We start from the raw sequence: 21,555 nt of genomic DNA on the forward strand, positions 1-21,555 counted from the left end.
ACACTTGTGTATAGTGTTGGTCAGGCCTCAGTTATAATAATGTTTTATATATTAGTAAAGATAATGCAAAGGATCATCACAAGACAACCCCAAGTCACCAGGCTGGACAGAGAGTTCAACTCAACCCTTTAGAGATAAGCAGGAAATAAAGCTGATTAGATCAAGGCTTAGAGGATGATCAAGAGTAAACAATTTGTCCCATATCTGTGGAAGACCAGATCTTGGCTGGATATCAGGAGATGACCCTTTTCCCAGTAAGTATGAGAGCTCTGGAACAAGCTGCGACTAATTGCGTGCACAATGATTCTTCATGTTTGTGTAAGAATTTTTGTCTGAGGTGGTTGTTCCCTTGTATGACCTGTAGATACTAACTACCATAATAACTAATCCCGTGAACCAGCTTTGGTTGCCTTAAAGAGTCAAAGAAGAATTGTTAAAATTTTGTCCCCTCAAATTGTCCCACAATTTTGGAGAAGATAGGACCGTATGTATTGTGATACACAACACATTGGACAGATCAGATGATCTAGAAGATTCTCGCTGTCAATTGTCTTGGGTTCACAAGCTACAAGAAGATATTAATGGTCTCTGAGCTGTCTGCAGGGAAATACAGTTTCTCCTGAAAGTCAGTCCAGTCATCTACATTTATAACCGCAGCTTAAAAACAAACAAATTATGTTGTATTAGCTAACAGGGCTCTAATAGGTATAATCCACAGCTTGTAAAGTTGAGATATCGCACACAGTTCTAACCTGGGTCACGTTGTGGATTAGTGTTTGATTTTTGCATTCATCCTCTTCCGTCTTGCATAGCACAGCACTGAAGGATGCTGGGATGCGTGAAGCAAAGGACAGTAAGAGTTGGTTTGATTCTGTCACCATCGTCACATTCCAGTCAGCATCTGAAAATGAGGTAGCCTTCAGGATGTTAGTTAACAAATTTAGATGCGGTCAGTAATGAAGAGTATTGAAAAAACAATACAGTCCCAACTTCATCAAATTACAGATTTGTGTTAATTCACCAAAGGAGTTCAACTGCATTAGATAATCAAAAACACAACATCAATCCAATTTATTGCTGCTCTTCTTTTGTGGCATTAGTGTAACTGATCACCCTCTCCGTGCTAGCCCCCAACCTAACAGTCCCCCTTCTTCACCCGAGCAACATCATTCCCAAAATGAAGATTGCTTCAGTTTGCCTGGAATGGAGAGAAACAAAACTAAAATGGCCAAGTCAGTAATCCGGAGAAATTTTGCCTCCGGAATCTTGCACTGAACAAGAATTTCTCTTGCCACCTGACCCAGGCTAAGATCACCTCTTGCCATATCACCCAGATTGAGAGCAAGACTGAAGGGGAAGTCAGGCTTGCATTGACATAGTGACTTTTCACAACCAGGTCTACATTTAAAATGCAGTCACTGCTGTAACTGTTGGAAACATGGAGTCAATTTGCACAAAGCAAGTTCCCAGAGACAGCAACGTCATCACGTGATGTTGAATAATGGACAGGCATTGCACAAGTTCCTGGGGATAACTCCCCTGCTTTTCTTCAAAACAGTGACATATAAACTTTGTTATCTGAGGAGACAAATGGAAACTTGGTTTCATACCTGATCTAAAAAAACAGCACCTCTGACAGTTCAGCACTCCCTCAGTACTGCCCTGGGTATCAGTCTCAGGGGGTTTTGTGCTCAAATTCTACATCGGAGGCAGACATTCCTGGGAAATTTGTTGTATTTATTCCCATTCTCCTCCCGATTACCAAAGCACATGCCTTTGATCCCCCCTAAGCACTGAGGTACAACACTCGTTTTAGAAGCAGTGAACCCTGCCGTCAGAAACATTGTTTATTGATCTAACATACCTCGTCTGTTTCGGCACTCAATGTGACTGCTGTTTTTATATTTAAACTGCAAACACAAAAAGATGTTATTGGCAACATGTCAAAAATGCTGTTATAACTAGCACACTTTCTATACTCGTGAGTCATTTCCATAGATAACCTCAGATTACAAGCTAAATTCATGGGGCCAGAAACAACTTGCTGCAGATAGCTATCTTAGTAGCCATTAGTGGAACATAACTCCACATAATCGTGCCAGTTTTGTCCTCTTTATCAACCCTTCTATCTGTTTCAGGTAAATTCAGTATCAGGAAAATCTCTCAAAACCTTAATGGGCTTTTACTTCCTCGTTGTAAGCAAATGTATGCCTATGGGGAGTTTGGCATCTACTGTGTTTCATGGGTGCTGTCTGCAGTACTGGTTAACCTCACGACCTGCAGCAGGGTTTTCCCAGCAGGCTGTTGATTCCTAACTTCAGGCCCCACCCTGTGAGGGAAATGGTCACACTGAGATATTTCCCCCTCCCCCACCCACCCAGAGCTGTCAATTCATAGTCAGAGGTCAGGCTCATCATAACGAAGGACAGCAGATTCAGGCTTTCAGAAACTGGAGGCTAATTGGGGACTGCCCAGGGAGCAGCAGTTCACAATGGTAGGCGAATCTAAGGGAGAAGGTGGTTAAAAACAGAAGCACCTTCTCTCCAATTGTTGGAAGTTTTAAAAACTTCCAAACTGTTCCGTGCAGCCAAGCCTCCATTGTGATGGTACATTTCTGATGGGCAGCCAGGCGGGTAAAGCCTCTTGGCTAGCCTGGATCACTGCCCGCTACACCCCTTCACCACTGATGCCAGCTAAATTGGCCCCCGCCAGTAAATTGTAGCAAGCCTTCTTTAATTGGCCTCAACTGGCTCTGAACAAACCAGGTCACTTATCCATTGTGTACAGGAAGATACCTTTCCAGAAACTCTCCCACAAAATGACCAGTGTGGGGGCTGGTGCCAGGAAACCAAGACCCAGACGGCCCTTAAACCAGACTTTCGCTCAGTCCTGATGTGAGATCTCGCCAAGCCATCTCCAATGGTGACAAGGTTTCTTTATTCTGGTAACTCCCATAAAGAGTTAAATGTATTATTGGCATTTTCCAGCTCTTGCTAAACCAGCGTGCCAGCTCCGTGTTTCCAGCTAGAAAACATCCAAATTCCACGGAACTTCAACATTCTCAGGTTCGTCTCTGGGTCAAATTGACCACAGAGTTTCTGACCAGCCTCAAAGACCTCGTAGGAAGAGAAATGGAGGGAGTAGAATGGGGTAGCCGAATTTGTGATGGGACCACAACTATAGCATCCATCTTTGTTGTGTTTAATCAGAGGAAATTTATGCTCATGCAGCACAGAACACGAGATAAATAACATGCCAAATTGGAGAAAGCGCAGGGATCAGGAGATGTAGTGGTGAGTTGGAGGTTTCACGATGAAACAGGAAGTGCTGTAAATGGGCGGCACGGTGGCACAGTGGTTAGCACTGCTGCCTCACAGCGCCAGAGATCCGGGTTCAATTCCCGCCTCAGGCGACTGACTGTGTGGAGTTTGCACGTTCTCCCCGTGTCTGCGTGGGTTTCCTCCGGGTGCTCCGGTTTCCTCCCACAGTCCAAAGATGTGCAGGTCAGGTGAATTGGCCATGCTAAATTGCCCGTAGTGTTAGGTAAGGGGTAAATGTAGGGGTATGGGTGGGTTGCGCTTCGGCGGGGCGGTGTGGACTTGTTGGGCCGAAGGGCCTGTTTCCACACTGTAAGTAATCTAATCTAAATGAGACTATCAATTACCTTAAAGCACATCTGTGAATGTCTGTCAACGCTCTCAAACACGTAGACCTGCAGAGTAGAGGAAAATAAAGCATCAGTGAATACTAGATCCTTCTGTTTATAAGCTACTCCAACAAGGAATTCTCGGAGATCTGCTATCTTAGTCTGCATTTTCAGGAAAATCTACAACAGTGTGCAACACGTGGAAGGTCAACACCAAACTAAGCCTGTTTATTCTGTTATACATTACGCACACATATACAAAACCATTAGTGGGTTTGTTACAGTATGTCATGTTTGACTGTCTATGCCATCTCTCAAATTGGCTGTATCTCACCTACAGGCACTCTGTGACAACCATCATTCAACTTCAATTAGATCGACCTGTCTGTTGCCCTCCACTTTACCCCTGACACTTTTCAGCTCTGACCAAATGGTCAAAATACAACAAATACTTTTCTCTGTCACTTTTTCCTTGCTCTGGCAAATTCAAGAACCTTGGAGTACAGGTTCATAGTTCTTTGAAAGTGAAGTCCCGGGTGGAGAAGATAGTGAAAAAGGCATTTGGTATATTTGCCTTCATTGGTCAAAGCAATGAGTAAAGGAGTTGGGAGGTCAGTAGTGTGGCTGGATAGGACATTGGTCAGTCCACGGGGAGAAGGTGCCATCGCCCAAGGTGGGAATCGAACCTGGGTCTCTGATGCTGTGGGGCAACAGTGCTAGTGGGCGGCACGGTGGCACAGTGGTTAGCACTGCTGCCTCACAGCGCCAGAGACCCGGGTTCAATTCCCACCTCAGGCGACTGACTGTGTGGAGTTTGCACGTTCTCCCAGTGTCTGCATGGGTTTCCTCCGGGTGCTCCGGTTTCCTCCCACAGTCCAAAGATGTGCAGGTCAGGTGAATTGGCCATGCTAAATTGCCCCTAGTGTTAGGTAAGGGGTAGATGTAGATGTAGATGTAGGGGTATGGGTGGGTTACGCTTCGGCGGGGCGGTGTGGACTTGCTGGGCCGAAGGGCCTGTTTCCACACTGTAAGTAATCTAATCTAATCTAATCTAATCTAACCACTAAGCCACTGAGCCACACTTAATGGGCTGATTTCCTGTATGGAATGAACTGCCAGAGGAACTGATGGAGGCTGGTACAATCACAACATTTAATAGGGATCTGGATGGGGAAATGATTAGAAAGAGCTTAGAGGGATATGATCCAAATGCTGGCAATGGGACTGGATTAATTTAGGATATCTGGTTTACATGGACAAGTTGGACCGAAGGTTGTGTTTCCATGCTGTACATCTCTAGGACTCTATAACCCCTAGCTGGCAGAAGGAGCTGGCCTGTGAAGATTTTCTATATACTCTGTAGCATCCAAAGTTTCTCCTGTATTCCTGGATTTGATTCATTGGCAACTTCCCAAGAAGTGAACCCATTTTCTCTGTGTTTACCCTATCGACTCCTTTCAATATCAAAAGCAAACCTCCATCCAGTGACCCCAGTATTCTCTTTGCTGGAGAGAAGTGTCCAGGCCTGTTCAGTTCTCCCCAATACACAGTGCTTCCCAAACATTTTCCCACTGCGGCTCCATATAGAGCCTTGATCATTGTCAGGGCTCTTCAGTGAAGACTGGTGTGGGGAAGTGGGACTGTGACAATATCAACATCCTAGGAATTACTATTGACTTCAGAGTCATAGACATGTACAACATGGAAACAGACCCTTCTGTCCAACTCGTCCATGCCGACCAGGTAACCCAACCCAATCCAGTCCCACCTGCCAGCACCCAGCCCATATCCCTCCAAATCCTTCCTATTCATATACCCATCCAGATGCCTTTTAAATGATGTAATTGTACCAGCCTCCACCACTTCCTCAGGCAGCTTATTCCATACACTGAACTGGACCAGCCATACAAACTGAGAGCTTACTCAGCTGAAGAATACTGGAGCAAGTATTTTATCTCCTGGCTCCCTTCAGCCTATCATCTACAAGGCACAAGTCAGGAGTGTCACTGAATAATCTGCACTTGCCTGGGAGAATACAGCCCCAATAACACTCAAGAATCCTGACACCATTCATAACAAAGCAACCCGCTTGATTGGCATCACATCAACAACCACATCCCTCCACCACCAATGCTCAGTGCACACTGCTGCTACTATCTGCACGATGCACTGCAGAAATTCACCAAAGATCCTTAGACAGCACCTTCCAAGTCCATTGCCCCTTCCATCTAGAAGGACATGGTCAGTACATCCACGGGAACACCACCGCCTGCATGTTCCCCTCCAAACCTTCAAATGTTTCATCGTTCCTTTATTGTTGCTGGGTCAAAATCCTGGAATTCCCTCCCCAAGGGCATTGTGGGTGTGTCTACAGCATATGACTATGGTAGTTCAAAAGACAATTCACCATCACCATCTCAAGGTCAACCAGGAACAGGCATGAGTGAATTTAGAAAAAAAACAGGGGCTTCATAAAGTATGAAGCACAGGTATTATAGCTTGGTCAGAGCCCCATAGAACCTATTCCTGCTTTGGAGGGCAGGACCCCAACCTTCGGCCAATGGCCCTACTTGGGGTCCTGGGAAGCCCTGCTCTAATAAACTGTATCCTCTCAATTCACCAGCCCTGACAGTCTCTTTTGTCAACACCCTCACATACATTGTATGACACAGGAACAAGAACTGTGTGTGCTACAGAAACTTATAAAACACAAGGAAGATTTGCCAGAATTCATACTGTTTATAATACGCAATCGATAACATGAGAGAATGCCAGCGGTGAAGATTGACCATTTTGAATAAGATGAGAAACCAATGGGTTGTCTCAGGGTCACATTCCTAGGAATGTCAATATGATGCAATCCCAGCCTCTTACTCAAGAGGGAGCCTGTACACAGCTTATCAAAGGTCTCCAAGCAGAAATATACTTTCAATAATAGCCCAATGAATTCCACATTGAAGACATTAGTGAGCTAGGGGAGGGGAAGGAACAGTTGGATTTACACTGAGAGGGGTCATTCATTCATTAATCAGCCCACTCCTTCATGTCACACCAGCTTTCCCAGAAAATTGTTCCTTTGATGGATTTTCAGGCCCTTATAAAGGCCAGAAAAGTTTATTAGAGAAAGGAAACTCACTGAAGAGGGAATCAACAGGTCTCCCAAAAGGAATAAAGAACAATTTGTCATGAGACCCCATGAAGCCCATCATTGCTGTGGTTGCATCAGGAAGATCCCTCCCTACTTTTCACCAACTATTTAAGGAAAACAAAAGGTCGCGAGCTTTCTCAGGTTTGATGACTGTCTAGTTGGCAGCCGAATACACACTGCAACCACACATTTCCAATTTAAAATGGCAACCGATACATGTTGGAATGGGTCAATAGCCTGGAACCCAAAGATATATTCAAAAATGAAGGTGATCATGTCATTAGGATCGGCAGGCAGGTGGAGCCACTAACCCTATTTTTAAACATCTTTACAGCACTTCTTCACTAAATAAATGAAGTATAAAATTAGAAAAAAAGTTTTCTACAAATATAATAAACATTTCTCTCCAAGAAGCTGTCCTCTAATAAGTAATCAGATTTGTCTTCCTTCCTTCAGGAGAGGGACTATCCTGTATTGGAGGCAGTTCAGAGAATCTTCACTCAGTTGATTCTGGGATGAAGGGGCTGTTTTATGTTGCAAAGTTCAGGTCGGGTCTGCAGTTTAGAAAAACAAGAGTCATCTTATTCAAAGACGGGATTCTGAGGGGCGTGTTCCATAATGGCATAGGTTCCAAACTGCACAGGCCTGTATTGTTAAGACAGGTGCATGATATTCTCATGACATGTGACATTCAGTTTAAAACAAATACCAATCTAATGTTTCGTCACACTCCCTCTGTGGAATGGAATCAGTGTCATCAGTCAAGTATGTACAATATACAGTAAGATAAAAATTAGGAGCAGCAGTCGGCCATTTGGCCCCTGAGCCTTGTTCACACTCAATAGTATCACAGCTAAGTAACAGCAGTCAGCACAGAACCCACAGTATGTGTTCAATTGATGATAATTCGATTAGACTCCCTACAGTATGGAAACAGGCCATTTCGCCCAACAAGTCCACACCGACCCTCCAAAGAGTAGCCCACCCAGACCCATTCCCCTATCCGATATTTACCCCTGACTAATGCACCTAACACTATGGGCAATTTAGCATGACCAACTCACCTGACCTGCACATCTTTGGATTGTTGGAGGAAACCGGAGGACCCAGAGGAAACCCAAACAGACACGGGAAGAACGTGCAAATTCCACACACAGACAGTCGGCCGAGGTAGGAATCGAACCCGACTGAGCCACTGCGCCGCCCCATATTGTAGCCTTATAGACAGTGTTGTAAATATCTTCCTAGATATCTGACTTAACAGAACCTGACTGATTATCTGTGTTATGTGGGCTAACATGTATAAAACCACAAATGACATCAACCCAGCAGAACAGATGGCGATAGGATGGGACACATTTTCAAAACAAAAATGGATCTCGCATTTAAGATGGAGGGGAATCAGAATTTTTCCCTCAGACAATCATTAATCTTTGGCATTTGCTATGCCAGAGAGTTTGGAAACTCAGTGTATTCAAGGCTAGATTAGACAGATACAAAAACAGAAGTTGCTGGAAAAGCACAGCAGGTCTGGCAGCACCTGTGAAGAGAAATCAGAGTTAACATTTTGGGGCCAGTGACCTTTGCTTAGAACCCGACTTGAAACATTAACTCAGATTCCTCTTCACAGACCCTGCCAGACCTGCTGAGCTTTACCAGCAACTTCTGTTTTTGTTTCTGACTTACAACATCCATAGTGTTTTAGCTTTGGATTAGACAGATATTTACACTATGAGAGAGTGTCAAGACTTAGGGATGACACACAGGAAAGTGGAGCTGAGGCAATGTTCAAAGCCATAATCTTATTGAATAGCAGAGCAGCCTCAAGAAACTGAATAGCCAACTCTTTTTCCTGTTCCCTACATTCTTAGACAATACAAACCACGGCCCACATCACAATACTGCAGAAAAACCTGCAGAACCCCATCTGGGTGCAGAGAGAGAGACAAGGAGAGGGCCGAACAGCACAAAAATTTCCAGCACAATGTTCTTACTTCAGATTTCCAGCAACCTTTCATAAGCCTAAGTTAATTAGGCTTTAAAATAGAAAGCAGCAAAATTTTTAAAAATATGGTGAATGAACAAAAACTAAAGATCTGTCACGTGTAAGTCAATTATAATGATGTTTCTTTGCTTTGCACTATTCCGTGAAAGCCATTGGGATGGATGAGCTAAGTCAATCTGATCACTGTGCTGCCTTGCATTGTGAAACTAACTGTGGATTAAAACAAAAGCAACTCAACATGCCTAACCAAGAATTAACTTCTACGGCTGGAAGATTATTGATGTGAAAGATATGAATTTCTAATCTTCACCACAAGAGGATATGATTGATGTGCTCCTGGGTTCTGCTATTACATGACGAGATGGTGCACAGCATGAATTACTGACAGTGAATGGAATACACTCAGGTTGCATGAGGAGTGATTGCTGGTCTTATGCAAGGATTAGATCTGACTGTATGATAACTTGATGAGATAATATATTGCATGAGAAGAGATGCAAAGTCTCATTATCTTGCTACCTCTTGCAGTCTGTGGCAAGATAAAACCACAGTAAGATGCTTCTGCAATACTTTCCTCGCCTCAGAAGACACAAAATATTCTTTAGGAACACAAGAACAAGAATCACAGAGGCTCAGTGGTTTGTACTGCGGCCTCACAGCAGCACGGACACAAGTTCAATTCCAGACTTGGGTGATTATCTGTGTAGAATTTGCACATTCTCTCAGGATGTTCTGGTTTCCTCCCACAGTCTAAATTTACACAGGTTAGGTGGTTGGCCATGTTAAATTTCCCCTAAGCAAGGTGGGTTAGCCATGGGAAATGCAGGGATGGAGGGTGGGTCTGGATGGGATGCTCTTTGGAAAGTTGGTACAGACTTGGGCTGAATGGCCTGTTTCCACGCTGTGGGGACTCGAAGATGAATATCACTGATACCATGGAGTTCAAGGAATCATCCAAGGCTGACTTGAATTTATATAAAACTTTTCTCTAACTATTGATTATGCTGCTCATCAAATATCAATGCACTTCCTCTTAAAAACGTACCGACGGACTCTGAATCAAAAACCTTCTTTTGGAAATTATTCCAGCGACTCACTATCCTACATGAAATTAAATGTTTTCTAAACTCTAACCTGTTTGATGCTTTGACTTTTGCCCCCACCTATCTACGCCTCACTTTCATGATTAGTATCAGTTTTCTATTTTTAGGATGAAGATCTGCTACACTAGAACTTTTCAATTGCATTCTGAAAGCAGCAGAGTACAACATCAGTGAGAAGACAACAAACTGCTATTTCAGTTGGAGTTCTGGGTAAGGGGCTCATTAATAAATATCTAAGTAAGTTTACAGACTGGTGCACTCCAGTGCAATGCGATTAGATGGCACTTTGAACAGGTTATTCAGTTGAGAGGTTTACAAACAAGGGTCATAAGTAATTCCACAAGACCCCTCATATTTGCACTTGAACCAGAATGAATGAAAACAAATGACGTAGTCTGGGTCCTGGCTCTGTTTGAGCTCTATATCCACGTGGAAATTTTCCATGCTGCAGAGCTATCACCATACATTTAAACTGAAGATTCATTAGTCATGAACCTATTATTCATGTTCATCTGACTATCTCTTATCGTAATGACAATTATGGAAATTTTAATAACTCAGCTGACTGAATTATAAAAATTGCACACTAACCTTCTTCAGTCTTATATCTGTTTCTATATAGCACATTCTATTTTATATAGATTTTACTCATTGTATATTTTTGTTTTGAGCATCAACTGTGCAAAAGGCTATGCTACTGGTAGAGAGGTAAATCACATATATTGTGAAAGCACTAGCACAGTGCGCTCTATTGCATATCCTTTGACATTAAAATTATCCCTTAATCTCAGAGACTCACAGTCATTGAGCAAACATTCACCCAGCGATTGGTAGCACAGTTGGACTGTCACTTACAGACTTTGAGATCTTAGCAGCCGACTCCTCAAACTCTTCACAGATTCCATTTGATTTCCAGCAGAGGACCACACTCGGTTTAATGTGACATTTTCCAGTGAGACGAACCGCCATGCTGTTACGATGGTGAATCAGATCAGAGAAATTGCTCGACCTCCACAGATCAGGACCAACTGTTCAGAAAGATTATGGAGCAAACTTTAGACTTCGCAATAAAGTAAGGAGAAACAAAGTGACTGCTTTTGGTCTCTGTGGAGTACATTGCACACAACTGTTCCAAATTCTTCATGTAGCAAAACAAAAGCAGGCCAATCACCTCATTGTGCCTTTGCTAGCTTTCTTAAAGAACTATCCAAGCCCAGTACAACCTCGATTATCCAATCATCAATTATGCAAATTTCGGATTATCCGAACAAGATCTCAGGGTCCCGTAAAAACGGCATTAGGCAACTCAGCATTCGGTAACTCAGCATTCGGTTATCAGTTATGGCGTGCATTGCCAGATAACCGAGAAATGTTCGATAACTGGCACTCATCAAATTCCCATCAACCTGCTCTATGCAGGACAACCTGCTTTTCCCCAGAGGGTGGAACTCAATCACTAAGGGTCACAAGTTCAAAGTGAGAGGGAAAGGTTTAGGGGGGATATGTGTGTGGAAAGTTCTTTTACACAGAGGATGGTGGGGGCCTGGAACGCATCGTCAGCCGAGGTGGTAGAGGCGGGAACGATTGTGTCATTTAAGATGTATCTATTCAGAGAATAGAAATAGAATAGAATAAAATAAAAATGGAATAGAATAAGAATAGAAGTATGAATCCAATTAAGAATAGAATAGAATTGAATTGAATTTATTGTCAGGAGTAAAGAGATCCAGATCTTTAAAAATAGGCAGGAGGTTTAGATAGAGGATCTGGATCAATGCAGACTTGGAGGGCTGAAGGGCCTGCTCCTGTGCTGCAATTTTCTTTGTCCTACACACAATGTGGGCGGCATGGTGGCACAGTGGTTAGCACTGCTGCCTCACAGCGCCAGACCCCCGGGTTCAATTCCCGACTCAGGCGACTGACTGTGTGGAGTTTGCACATTCCCCCAGTGTCTGCGTGGGTTTCCTCTGGGTGCTCCGGTTTCCTCCCCACAGTCCAAAGATGTGCAGGTCAGGTGAATTGGCCATGCTAAATTGCCCGTGGCGTTAGGTAAAAAGGGGTACATGTAGGGGTATGGGTGGGTTGCGCTTTGGCAGGTCGGTGTGGACTTGTTGGGCCGAAGGGCCTGTTTCCACACTGTAAGTAATCTAATCTAATGTTCCCAGATTCTGCAATTTAAAATAATTGTGTGATAAAAAAACTCTACAAGATAGTGAAAAATAAAGCTAACATTTTAAATCCAATATGGTTCTTCTTTGGAACAGAAGTGAGGGAGAAATGTGATGGGGTTTATGTCGTGATGGGATGGGGTGAGCATCAGGCAGAAGAAAAAGACAGATTCAGAGAGATCGAAGATGACATGGACAAAAGGACGAGTAACAATGGCAGCAGTAAAGGGACAAAACATGGGTCCAATGTGGGTTAAATTGTATAGTTCAGTTCCAAAAGAAGTCATATTTAACTTGAAACCATTGCATGTTTGCACATGAAGAAATTTTCCTAGGCTCATTTGACAGCACCTTCCAAATCATGACTGATTCCGTCTGGAGGGAGAAGGGTACAGATATATGGGAACACCACCACCAGCAATTTCCCTTCCAGGCTATTCTGGATTTCATATTGTTTAATGAGGTGTGATAATTAATGAATGATCTCAGTAAAGGATCCTCTAGGGAAGAGTGATCACCCCAATGCTTGAACTGCAAATTCAGGAGGAGGATGAGAAACTGGAGCCCTAGACTAGCTTTCTAGATTTAAACAAATGTAATTACATAGGCATGAAGACAGACCTGGCTCTAGTGGACTAGGCATGAAGACTAAAAAGATAGGACAGTTGATGAACAGTAGCAAATGTTTAAGGAGATACTAAATTGCTGCCAAATAAAATGTATTCTCAAAAGGGAAGAAAGACTGTAAGAGGGGAAAAACATCTATAGCTAAGCAACAAACTTAGAGATAATATAAAAACAAAAATTAAAGCATACTGTATTGCAAAGCTGAACAGAAGGCTGGACGATTGAGAACTTTTTAAAGAGTAAAGAGTTACTAAAAAAAGCACAAAAAGAGCAAAGATAAATTGCGCAACAAAAATGGATAGGAAAGCTTCTAAATATATAAAAGGGAAGAGAGTAGCTAAAGTGGTATCTTGGAGGATGAGACTGGAGAGTTAATAATGGGAACACAGAAATAGTAGAAAATCAGAATCAATATTTGCTTTAGTTTTCACAGTGGAAGACACTATCCCAACAGTCACAGGTATTTTGATTTTTTAAACACACCAACGTCGCTCTCTCCTTCAGCACTCTCTAGGTAGCTACCATTCATTGCATATATATATCTTTCCATTATAGGACCTCTCACTTATCAGAATTAAATTCCACCTGCCCATTACTCTACCCAATTTACCAACTGATCAATTTCAGACTGTAGCATGAGACCATCCTTCTCACTATCAACACCGGCACCAATTTTCATGTCATTTGCAAACTTACTAAATATACCTTATATATTCACAGTAACGAAGGGCTGATGCCCAAAATGTCACCTCTCCTGCTTCTTGGATGCTGCTTGACCTGCTGTGCTTTTTCAGCACCACCCTTTTCAACTCTTCTACCTTCACATCCATGTTGTTACATAACAAACAGCAAGGATCCCAGCACTGATCCCAATGGTACACCACTGGTAACGTGCTTCCAACCACAAAAACAAGCCTCCACCTGCACCATTTGCCTCCTATTTGAAAGCCAATTTTGGATCCAGTTTACTAACTTGCCTTGGACCCCATGGACTCTTATCTTTTGGACCCACTTTTTATGTGGAACCTTGTCAAAGGCCTTACTGAAGTCCATGTAAACCACATCAACTATACCACCCTCATCAAAAATGCAGTCACTTTTCAAAAAGTTCAATTATATTAATCAGACAGGATCTCCCTCCAGTAAATCCATGTTAAATACCCTTGATCAATCCCTGCCTTCCCAAGGGTTGACTATTTTTGTCCCTCAGAATTCTTTTCCAATAATTTCTCACACTGACATCAGACTAACTGGTCTGTAATTACCTGGTCTATTTCTGCTGCCCTTTTTGAATAAAAGGCCCACATTAGAGAGCAGCTAATCATTTGGCACTTCATCTGTGGCCAGCAAAGCTTTCAAAATATTCGCCACAGGTCCCCAGCAATCTCCTCACTTACCTCCCATGGGTTACATCTCATTCAACCCTGGAGACTTAAGCACTTTTCGCTCGCTAAAATGTCTATTAACTCGTCCCTCTCAATTTTAACATGTTCTGGAACCTCACCACCCCAAATGAAATCCCAAGATACAATGTCTTTCTCATCTGTGAATACAGATGAGATCTTAAATGAGTAATTCTCGTTAACATCCTCTGGCTCCATGCAAAGGTTGTCCCTTTGGTCTCTAGTAAGCTCTATTCTTATCGTGAATCCTCTCACTCTTAAAATGTGCTGAGAGTCATACAGTATACAAACAGGCTCTTCGGTCTGACTCCCCAATGCTGACAATGTTTCCCCAGACTAAACTAATACCATTTGCTGCACTTGGCCCATAGCCCTCTAAACCTTTCCTTTTTGTGAACTTATCCAAATGTCTTTTAAATGTTGTGACTGTACTTGCATCTCCCACTTCCTCGGACAGTTCATTCTACATACGAACCACCCTCTGCATGAGAAAATTGCCCCTCAGGTCCCTTTCAAATTTTTCTCTTCTCGTCTTATAATTCCTGAACCCGAGAGAACAGACCTTTGCTATTCAACTTATCTGTATTCTTCATGATTTATAAATCTCTATAAAGTGACCCCTCAACCTCCTCCATTCCTGTGAAAAAAAGACCCAGCGGGTTTTACTTTCTGCCAAAGATAGCCCATCTTTGCTCCTGTCACTTCTTTTTTTAAAATTAATTCTCCACGCTCTCTACACCATTCAACAGCCTCCCCTGTTTTAATGCACTGTACTTAATATAAGCTCCACTATCAACAGTTTTCTCAAACAGTTGTGAATCTATGGAATTTATTACTCCAGAGAGTCTGGTGGGGATGCTGGGACATGGAGTGAATTTGAGGAGGAGATGTGTAGATAGATAGATGTTTAATCAGTAATGGTTTGAATGGTCATGGAGAGCAGGAGGAAGAATGGAGTTGAGGCAGAGAAGAAATCAGCCCCGGTTGTCTCAAATGGCACAGTAGACTTGAGGGGCTGAATTGCCTATTCCTACTTCTGGTTCTTATGTTCTTAAGAAACTCATCATCCTGATTTGGAAAAGTCAATGTTCGGTCAGTTGCAATGAGTCAAAATCCCAGAACTCCCTCCCCAGTGGCATTGTGGGTCTACAACAATGGACTACAGCGGTTCCAGGGCAACTGGGAATGGGCAATAAATGTCATGTCCAGCCAGTGATGCTCACATCCTATGTCGCACAAGTGAATTTTAAAATAAACTGTTTCTCTCTTCACAGACGCTGTCAGATCTCTGAACTTCTGCAGCGTTTTTGTTTGTATTCAAGATTTCAAACATCTACAGTATCTTGCTTTTATTTTAGTACCAGGTTCTCATGTCCATTCTCATCACTAAACCCTCCTCTTGCTTGGTGGAAAGCCTGCACTACTTCCTTTCCAAGGACTTGACATCCTTCCTAAAAATAAGCAGCTCAGATCGGACACTAACACATGCTCTGCACAGCTGGAGCTTCAGATCGATGGAGGTCAAATACAATTATCAAATTAATTTATATTTACCTCAAATGAATGTAACCATAATCAATACATTTTGAAGGTGAAGTTCAAATATTCCGAATGTAAGTTCATCGACATAATGGTAAAATAAAACAACTGGTTTGAATTCACTAATTAAATATGACCAGGAATCATTATAATAGCCACATCGATGACAATATTCTTGCAGGATTGCCAGTGAATATTTAACAATACATCCATTATTTTCTCATTCAATTGGTACACCCATATTTCACATTTAATGATCCAGAGTGTTCAACCTTACATTTGCACACATTAAATTTAATTTGCCATTCCTTGTTCCAGCAAGCAAACATGCTGACATATATTTAAATCTCTTCTACTCAAGCAATACTCCTCAGAGAATGACTGTTTTTTTGGTTCATCCCTCCCACAGCTTCCTTTCTCAATTTGAAACACTGTCTATGACTAACTTTCATTTTTTTTATTGGTGTAAGCACATCCGCAAAGCATTTGATTATCTTTGTGTCATACTCACAGGCTTCCAGGGTATTGGTGAACGGACAAATTGTTGTCCGACTGCTATCAGGACCAGGGTAAAATGCCTAAAAGAAATGAAGTCAGTCAACACTTTTCATTAAACTTTCTCCACTGATAAAAGACATCATGGAACAGGAGATACATTCCTTATCCCAGCAATCAAACATGCCAACATATATTTAAACTGTCATTCCCATTCATTCCCAATATGAATTTCACTGGATAGATGTTGAGTGAGTGAGCACCAGGGCTCAAAGTACAGGGAGGCAGTGGGCAAACTTGCCCCTACAAGTCCTCGAATGCAAGGGAAAATTCAATCATTGCACCAACCAGAGACAAGTCATCCCATGGACATGCGAGGCAGAGTCCTCCAATCAGAATCCTGTCACTCTCCCAGCTCCTCCAATGACACGTTGCCTCACTCCTGCTCTAGGAGAAAGTGAGGATTGCAGATGCTGGAGATCAGAGCTGAAAAATGTGTTGCTGGAAAAGCGCAGCAGGTCAGGCAGCATCAAAGGAGCAGGAGAATCGACGTTTCGGGATTCCTGAAGAAGGGCTTATACCTGAAACGTCGATTCTCCTGCTCCTTTGATGCTGCCTGACCTGCTGCGCTTTTCCAGCAACACATTTTTCACTCCTGCTCTAGCTGCCCCTCAAGAGACAGAATCTGTGATTGGAGGCACAGAAGGGACAGAACATGGGATTGGAGGGATCATTCTGGCACCAGTGCTGCTAACTGAAGTACCATTTCGGGTCATCCTTCATTCACACTGTAGGAGGGTGGAGTGTGCCCATTGGGGTTCTGGCCCTTGTTTCAGCCAGGAGAGATGGCATCCCAAGGCTTGGCTGGATGGATCCATCGTATAAGTGGGAGATGTCTAGCAACAAACGGAGAGCAACCTGCCCACCACATGTTCCGACTGCCCTCCCGGTTTGGGAGGTCAAAGGGTTGTGATGTCACAAGGGTGATGCTACAGGGCCTGGGGAGATCTGGGGAGAAAAAAAACAGCAGGCCAGAAGCAAGCCCTGTTTTGGAGATTTCTGCAAACCCCAAAGTTAAAAGGCACTGCAAACATTCCATGTACTTCTTAAAAAAAACTTCAAATTACCAATACTTCATCCTTGCCAACTGACACTGCAGATTCAATTTCAGGACATGGGTCAGTCTCAGCTGGACACTTCTCTTGGGAGCAAAGTATTAATACAAACTGACTTACGATGATTCAAGGGCAATGTCTTGGTCTAAGAGCTTGAATGCCTGAGCTTTAATACAGGAAAATGGAAATTTTATGCTGATAAAATTGAGTAAATAATTAACCAACTGCAGTATCTGAAGGGTGCACATGAAAGCAGAAAAAATATTTCTTCCTGGTTAAAAACAAAGTCTAGATTCATGAAAGGCTGCAAACACTTGAAGGTTAATATAAAGCATTGGAAGTGGTGGTGCATTGTGGGGTCTGCTCATGCACATAGCTGGCAGTCAGGCACAGATAGGATGCTTATTATATACCTTCCTGATTCTTCTGGTCCAAGAACATGCATGAAGAACAAGAATCGAAGTTAGAAAACTGCTACCTAATCCTTCCTCCCGTCCTATGCTTCCTTCATTAATGACATTGCTTGGCCAATTTAAAATGAAAGGAGTAATTCCTAAATGTAGTCAAATCCTGCTCGCTGTGCTATCATAATCAGGGCATTGCCATTCCATTACTTCGGATCTTTCTTTATTTAAAAAAGAAACTTGTCTGCGCAGTAGAGAAGAATCCCGAACTGATCAAGAAAGGCAACTCAGAAGTTTAGCTTTAACCACCATTACCTGGACACAGAGGCAAGGAAGCAGGTATTCATAGGAGAGAGAGAATGTGCTGTTAATCTGCAATGACACATACAAAGCAATTCAAAAAATTAGAACTCATTCAGAACAGTCTAGTCATTTTTTGCCCATCCCTATTTGTCCCTTGATCAGGACCATTCGGAGGGCAGTTCAGAGTCAACCACATTGTTCTAGTTCTGGAGTCACATGCAGGCCAGACCAGGTAAGGATGACAGATTTCCTCCCTAAAAGAGCATCAGTGAAGCGATGGTTTAGTTTTTAAATGATAATTACCATTGGTTACATGGTCACCATTAGAGTAGAGTTTTGATTCCAGATTTTACCATCTGTCAAAGTGGAATTCAAACACATGATCACAGAACATTTAGCTGGGCTTTTGGATTAAGAGTCCAGTGACATGACCACTGTGGCATCTCCCCAGATAAAAAAAAACCTGAAGTAATCCTGAGTATTAAATGGCCAGAGGATAAGCTTTAGCATAGTCTTCAACTTGGTCTAGTAAGTGCACTAATGGACTTCTGCAATACAATATTTTGCCCAAAATGAGAAAGAACAAAACATAAAGCCTACAGCACCAAAAGTTATCAATAGGTTCAGTGTTTTCTGATTCTGGATTAGTGGTGCTGGAAGAGCACAGCAGTTCAGGCAGCATCCAAGGAGCTTCTCAATGTTACAGATCCATAGGGATCAACCACAAGTTACACATTGACCATGCGTTTTGAAAATAACTCTCTGACCTTGTAAGATTTTTGCTTCCCTTATTCCTGTTTCTAGCAACACCTTTTAATTCACTCTCAGGACATGGGCATTGCTGGCTGCAACAGTCGTTTTGCCCATCCTTAGAGAAGGTGGTGGGGTAAGCTGCATTCTTGAACTGCTGCAGACCACATCAATAATGCACAAAACAGCAACGGCTTAAGAAAGTTCACAAAATAAATAAATATTTCTGCCACAACATCCATATTCTCAGAATGTCCCAAAGCATTTTGTAGACAATGGTGTACTTATGAAAATGTAGTCACTTCCATCCCACCTTATCCTAGGTGTCCCCTTATGTCCATTTTCTAAAACCTGAAATCGGTAATAAATACTGGCCTTGCCAGCAATGCCCCCACCCAGGGGTATTGCTGTGATGCGGCCATGTCCCATCACCCTAAACGTTGCATTGTACGTCAAGTTTTTGTAAGATTGTGTTAAGACAACCCAGTGACAGAACCTTTATTACCTCACAATAGATCTGTCCTGTGTCAGCTTCTTACCAATAGAACGGAGCTATTCTTGAGCTCACGACACACCAGGCCCCGCTTATAACACAGCATGGCTTTCAAAACACGGCCTGGGGGACCAGTAACTAGAATTTGCTTCTTCTTAAGGATAACAGAGTAATTCATCAGTGGACCTACAGAGAAACAGCAGAATGACTAAATATTATTTGTATGAACAATGTGATATGGATGTCATTAATGAACAAAACGAATCCATTGTGAAGACAGTTGTGAGCTTCAGTGTGTATTATATAGCCTGCTTAGGCTACCCAGATTAACTTTCTCGTTACTGATTCATACAATGTTCCTATTGGTTCTAAGGCCAGCACTTCTTACCCAACCACCCCTATGGCAGAAATGTCAAATCACCCACTTGAACACAACTAAGGGGCTAAGAGAGCTCCTGTGGTGCAGTGGAAGTGCCTTTACCTCTGGGCCATGAAGCCTGGGTTCAAGTCCCACCTCCTCCTCGGGTGTTTAGTTCACTGTCACATCTCTTCCAGTTTGCCCAACTTGGGGAAGTTCTGCTCTTCTCTCCGACAGGATTTCCACTGGAATTTTTCAGCACGTTCCCTTTCAGCACTTGCTTTCTGTCTCCTTCCTAGTGTCAGCACCCTCCAAGACCCAAAGTGCTTGCTAAAGCTCACTTGCACAGTTCCATCTCTTTCCTCAGTGCCTGTCTCTGGCTCTGTCTTACCCTGCACCAATTCCAACTAACATTCCAATCTTCACGCTTCAAACCCACCCATGATTATAGGTACAAAAATAGAAGTTGCTGTCAAAGCTCAGCAGGTCTGAGTTTAGAACTGAATTCTAGGCAAGGGTCACTGGACCCAAAATGTTAAATCTGATTTGTCTCCGTGGAAGCTGCCAGACCTGCTGGTTTTCTTCAGCATTCTTTGTTTTCAGTACATATCAACATCTATTGAAGTATGCAGGAGATGGGGGAGATACTAAATGAGTATTTTGCATCAGTGATTACTATGGAAAAGTACATGGAAGATATCAAATGTAGGGAAATAGATGGCGACATCTTGAAAAGTGGCCATATTACAGAGGAGGAAGTGCTGGATGTCTTGAAATACATAAAAGTAGATAAATCCTCAGGAACTGATCAGGTGTACCCTAGAACTCTGTCGGAAGCTAGGGAAGTGATTGCTGGGCCTCTTATGGAGATATTTGTATCATCGATAGTCACAGGTGAGGTGCCAAAAGACTGGAGATTGGCTAACGTGGTGCCACTATTTAAGAATGGTGATAAGGACAATCCAGGAAACTACAGACCGGTAAGCCTGACGTCGGTGGTGGGCAAGTTGTTGGAGGGAATCCCGAGGGACAGGATGTACATGTATTTGGAAAGGCAAGGACTGATAGTCAACATGGGATAGTCAACATGCCTTTGTGCGTGGGAAATCATGTCTCACAAACTTGACTGAGGTCTTTGAAAAAGTAACAAAGAGGATTGATGAGGGCAGAGCAGTAGACGTGATCTATATGGACTTCAGTAAAGCATTCGACAAGGTTCCCCAAGTTTTGACAAGGGAGACTGATTAGCAAGGTTAGATCTCATGGAATACTGGGAGAACTAGCTATATGGATACAGAACTGGCTCGAAGGTAGAAGACTTCACGCTTCTTACCAATAGAAGGTGGTGGTGGAGGGTTGCTTTTCAACTGGAGATCTGTGACCAGTGGAGTGCCACAGGATCGGTGCTGGGTCCACTGCTTTTCATCATTTATATAAATGATTTGGATGTGAGCATAGGAGGTATAGTTAGTAAGTTTGCAGATGACACCAAAATTGGAGGTGCAGTGGACAACGAAGAAGGTTTCCTCAGTTACAACAGAATCTTGATCAGATGGGCTAATGGGCTGAGATGGAGTTTAATTTAGATAAATGTGAGGTGCTGTATTTTGGGAAAGCAAATCTTAGCAGGACTTATACACTTAATGGTAAGGTCCTAGGGAGTGTTGCTGAACAAAGAGACCTTGGAGAGCAGGTTCATAGTTCCTTGAAAGTGGAGTCGCAGGTAGATAGGATAGTGAAGAAGGCATTTGGTATACTTCCCTTTATTGGTCAGAGTATTGAGTACAGGAGTTGGGAGGTCATGTTGTGGCTGTACAGGACATTGGTTAGGCCACTTTTGGAATATTGCATGCAATTCTGGTCTCTTTCCTATCAGAAGGCTGTTGTGAAACTTGAAAGGGTTCAGAAAAGATTTACAAGGATGTTGTCAGGGTTGGAGGATTTGAGAGGCTGAATAGGCTAGGGCTGTTTTTCCCTGGAGCATCAGAGGCTGAGAGG

The 21,555-nt window shown here is 42.8% G+C and overlaps 1 protein-coding gene across 2 annotated transcripts in view; it reads right to left on the reverse strand.

Annotated features, from left to right (window-relative positions):
- LOC140483666 (interleukin-17 receptor E-like) overlaps positions 1-21,555 on the reverse strand; it is a 68,957-nt gene that overhangs the window by 6,946 nt on the left and 40,456 nt on the right. For both annotated transcript variants that reach the window (XM_072582025.1, XM_072582024.1), the window contains 7 exons: positions 19,246-19,385; positions 17,969-18,025; positions 16,151-16,217; positions 10,758-10,930; positions 3,665-3,712; positions 1,865-1,910; positions 753-901 (listed from right to left, as the gene is read on the reverse strand). In XM_072582025.1, coding sequence (XP_072438126.1) covers positions 753-901; positions 1,865-1,910; positions 3,665-3,712; positions 10,758-10,930; positions 16,151-16,217; positions 17,969-18,025; positions 19,246-19,385 — 680 coding nt within the window. The remainder of the gene's footprint in view (positions 1-752; positions 902-1,864; positions 1,911-3,664; positions 3,713-10,757; positions 10,931-16,150; positions 16,218-17,968; positions 18,026-19,245; positions 19,386-21,555) is intronic.

Source organism: Chiloscyllium punctatum, chromosome 12 (assembly GCF_047496795.1).
Source record: "Chiloscyllium punctatum isolate Juve2018m chromosome 12, sChiPun1.3, whole genome shotgun sequence".
Lineage (NCBI taxonomy): Eukaryota > Metazoa > Chordata > Chondrichthyes > Orectolobiformes > Hemiscylliidae > Chiloscyllium > Chiloscyllium punctatum.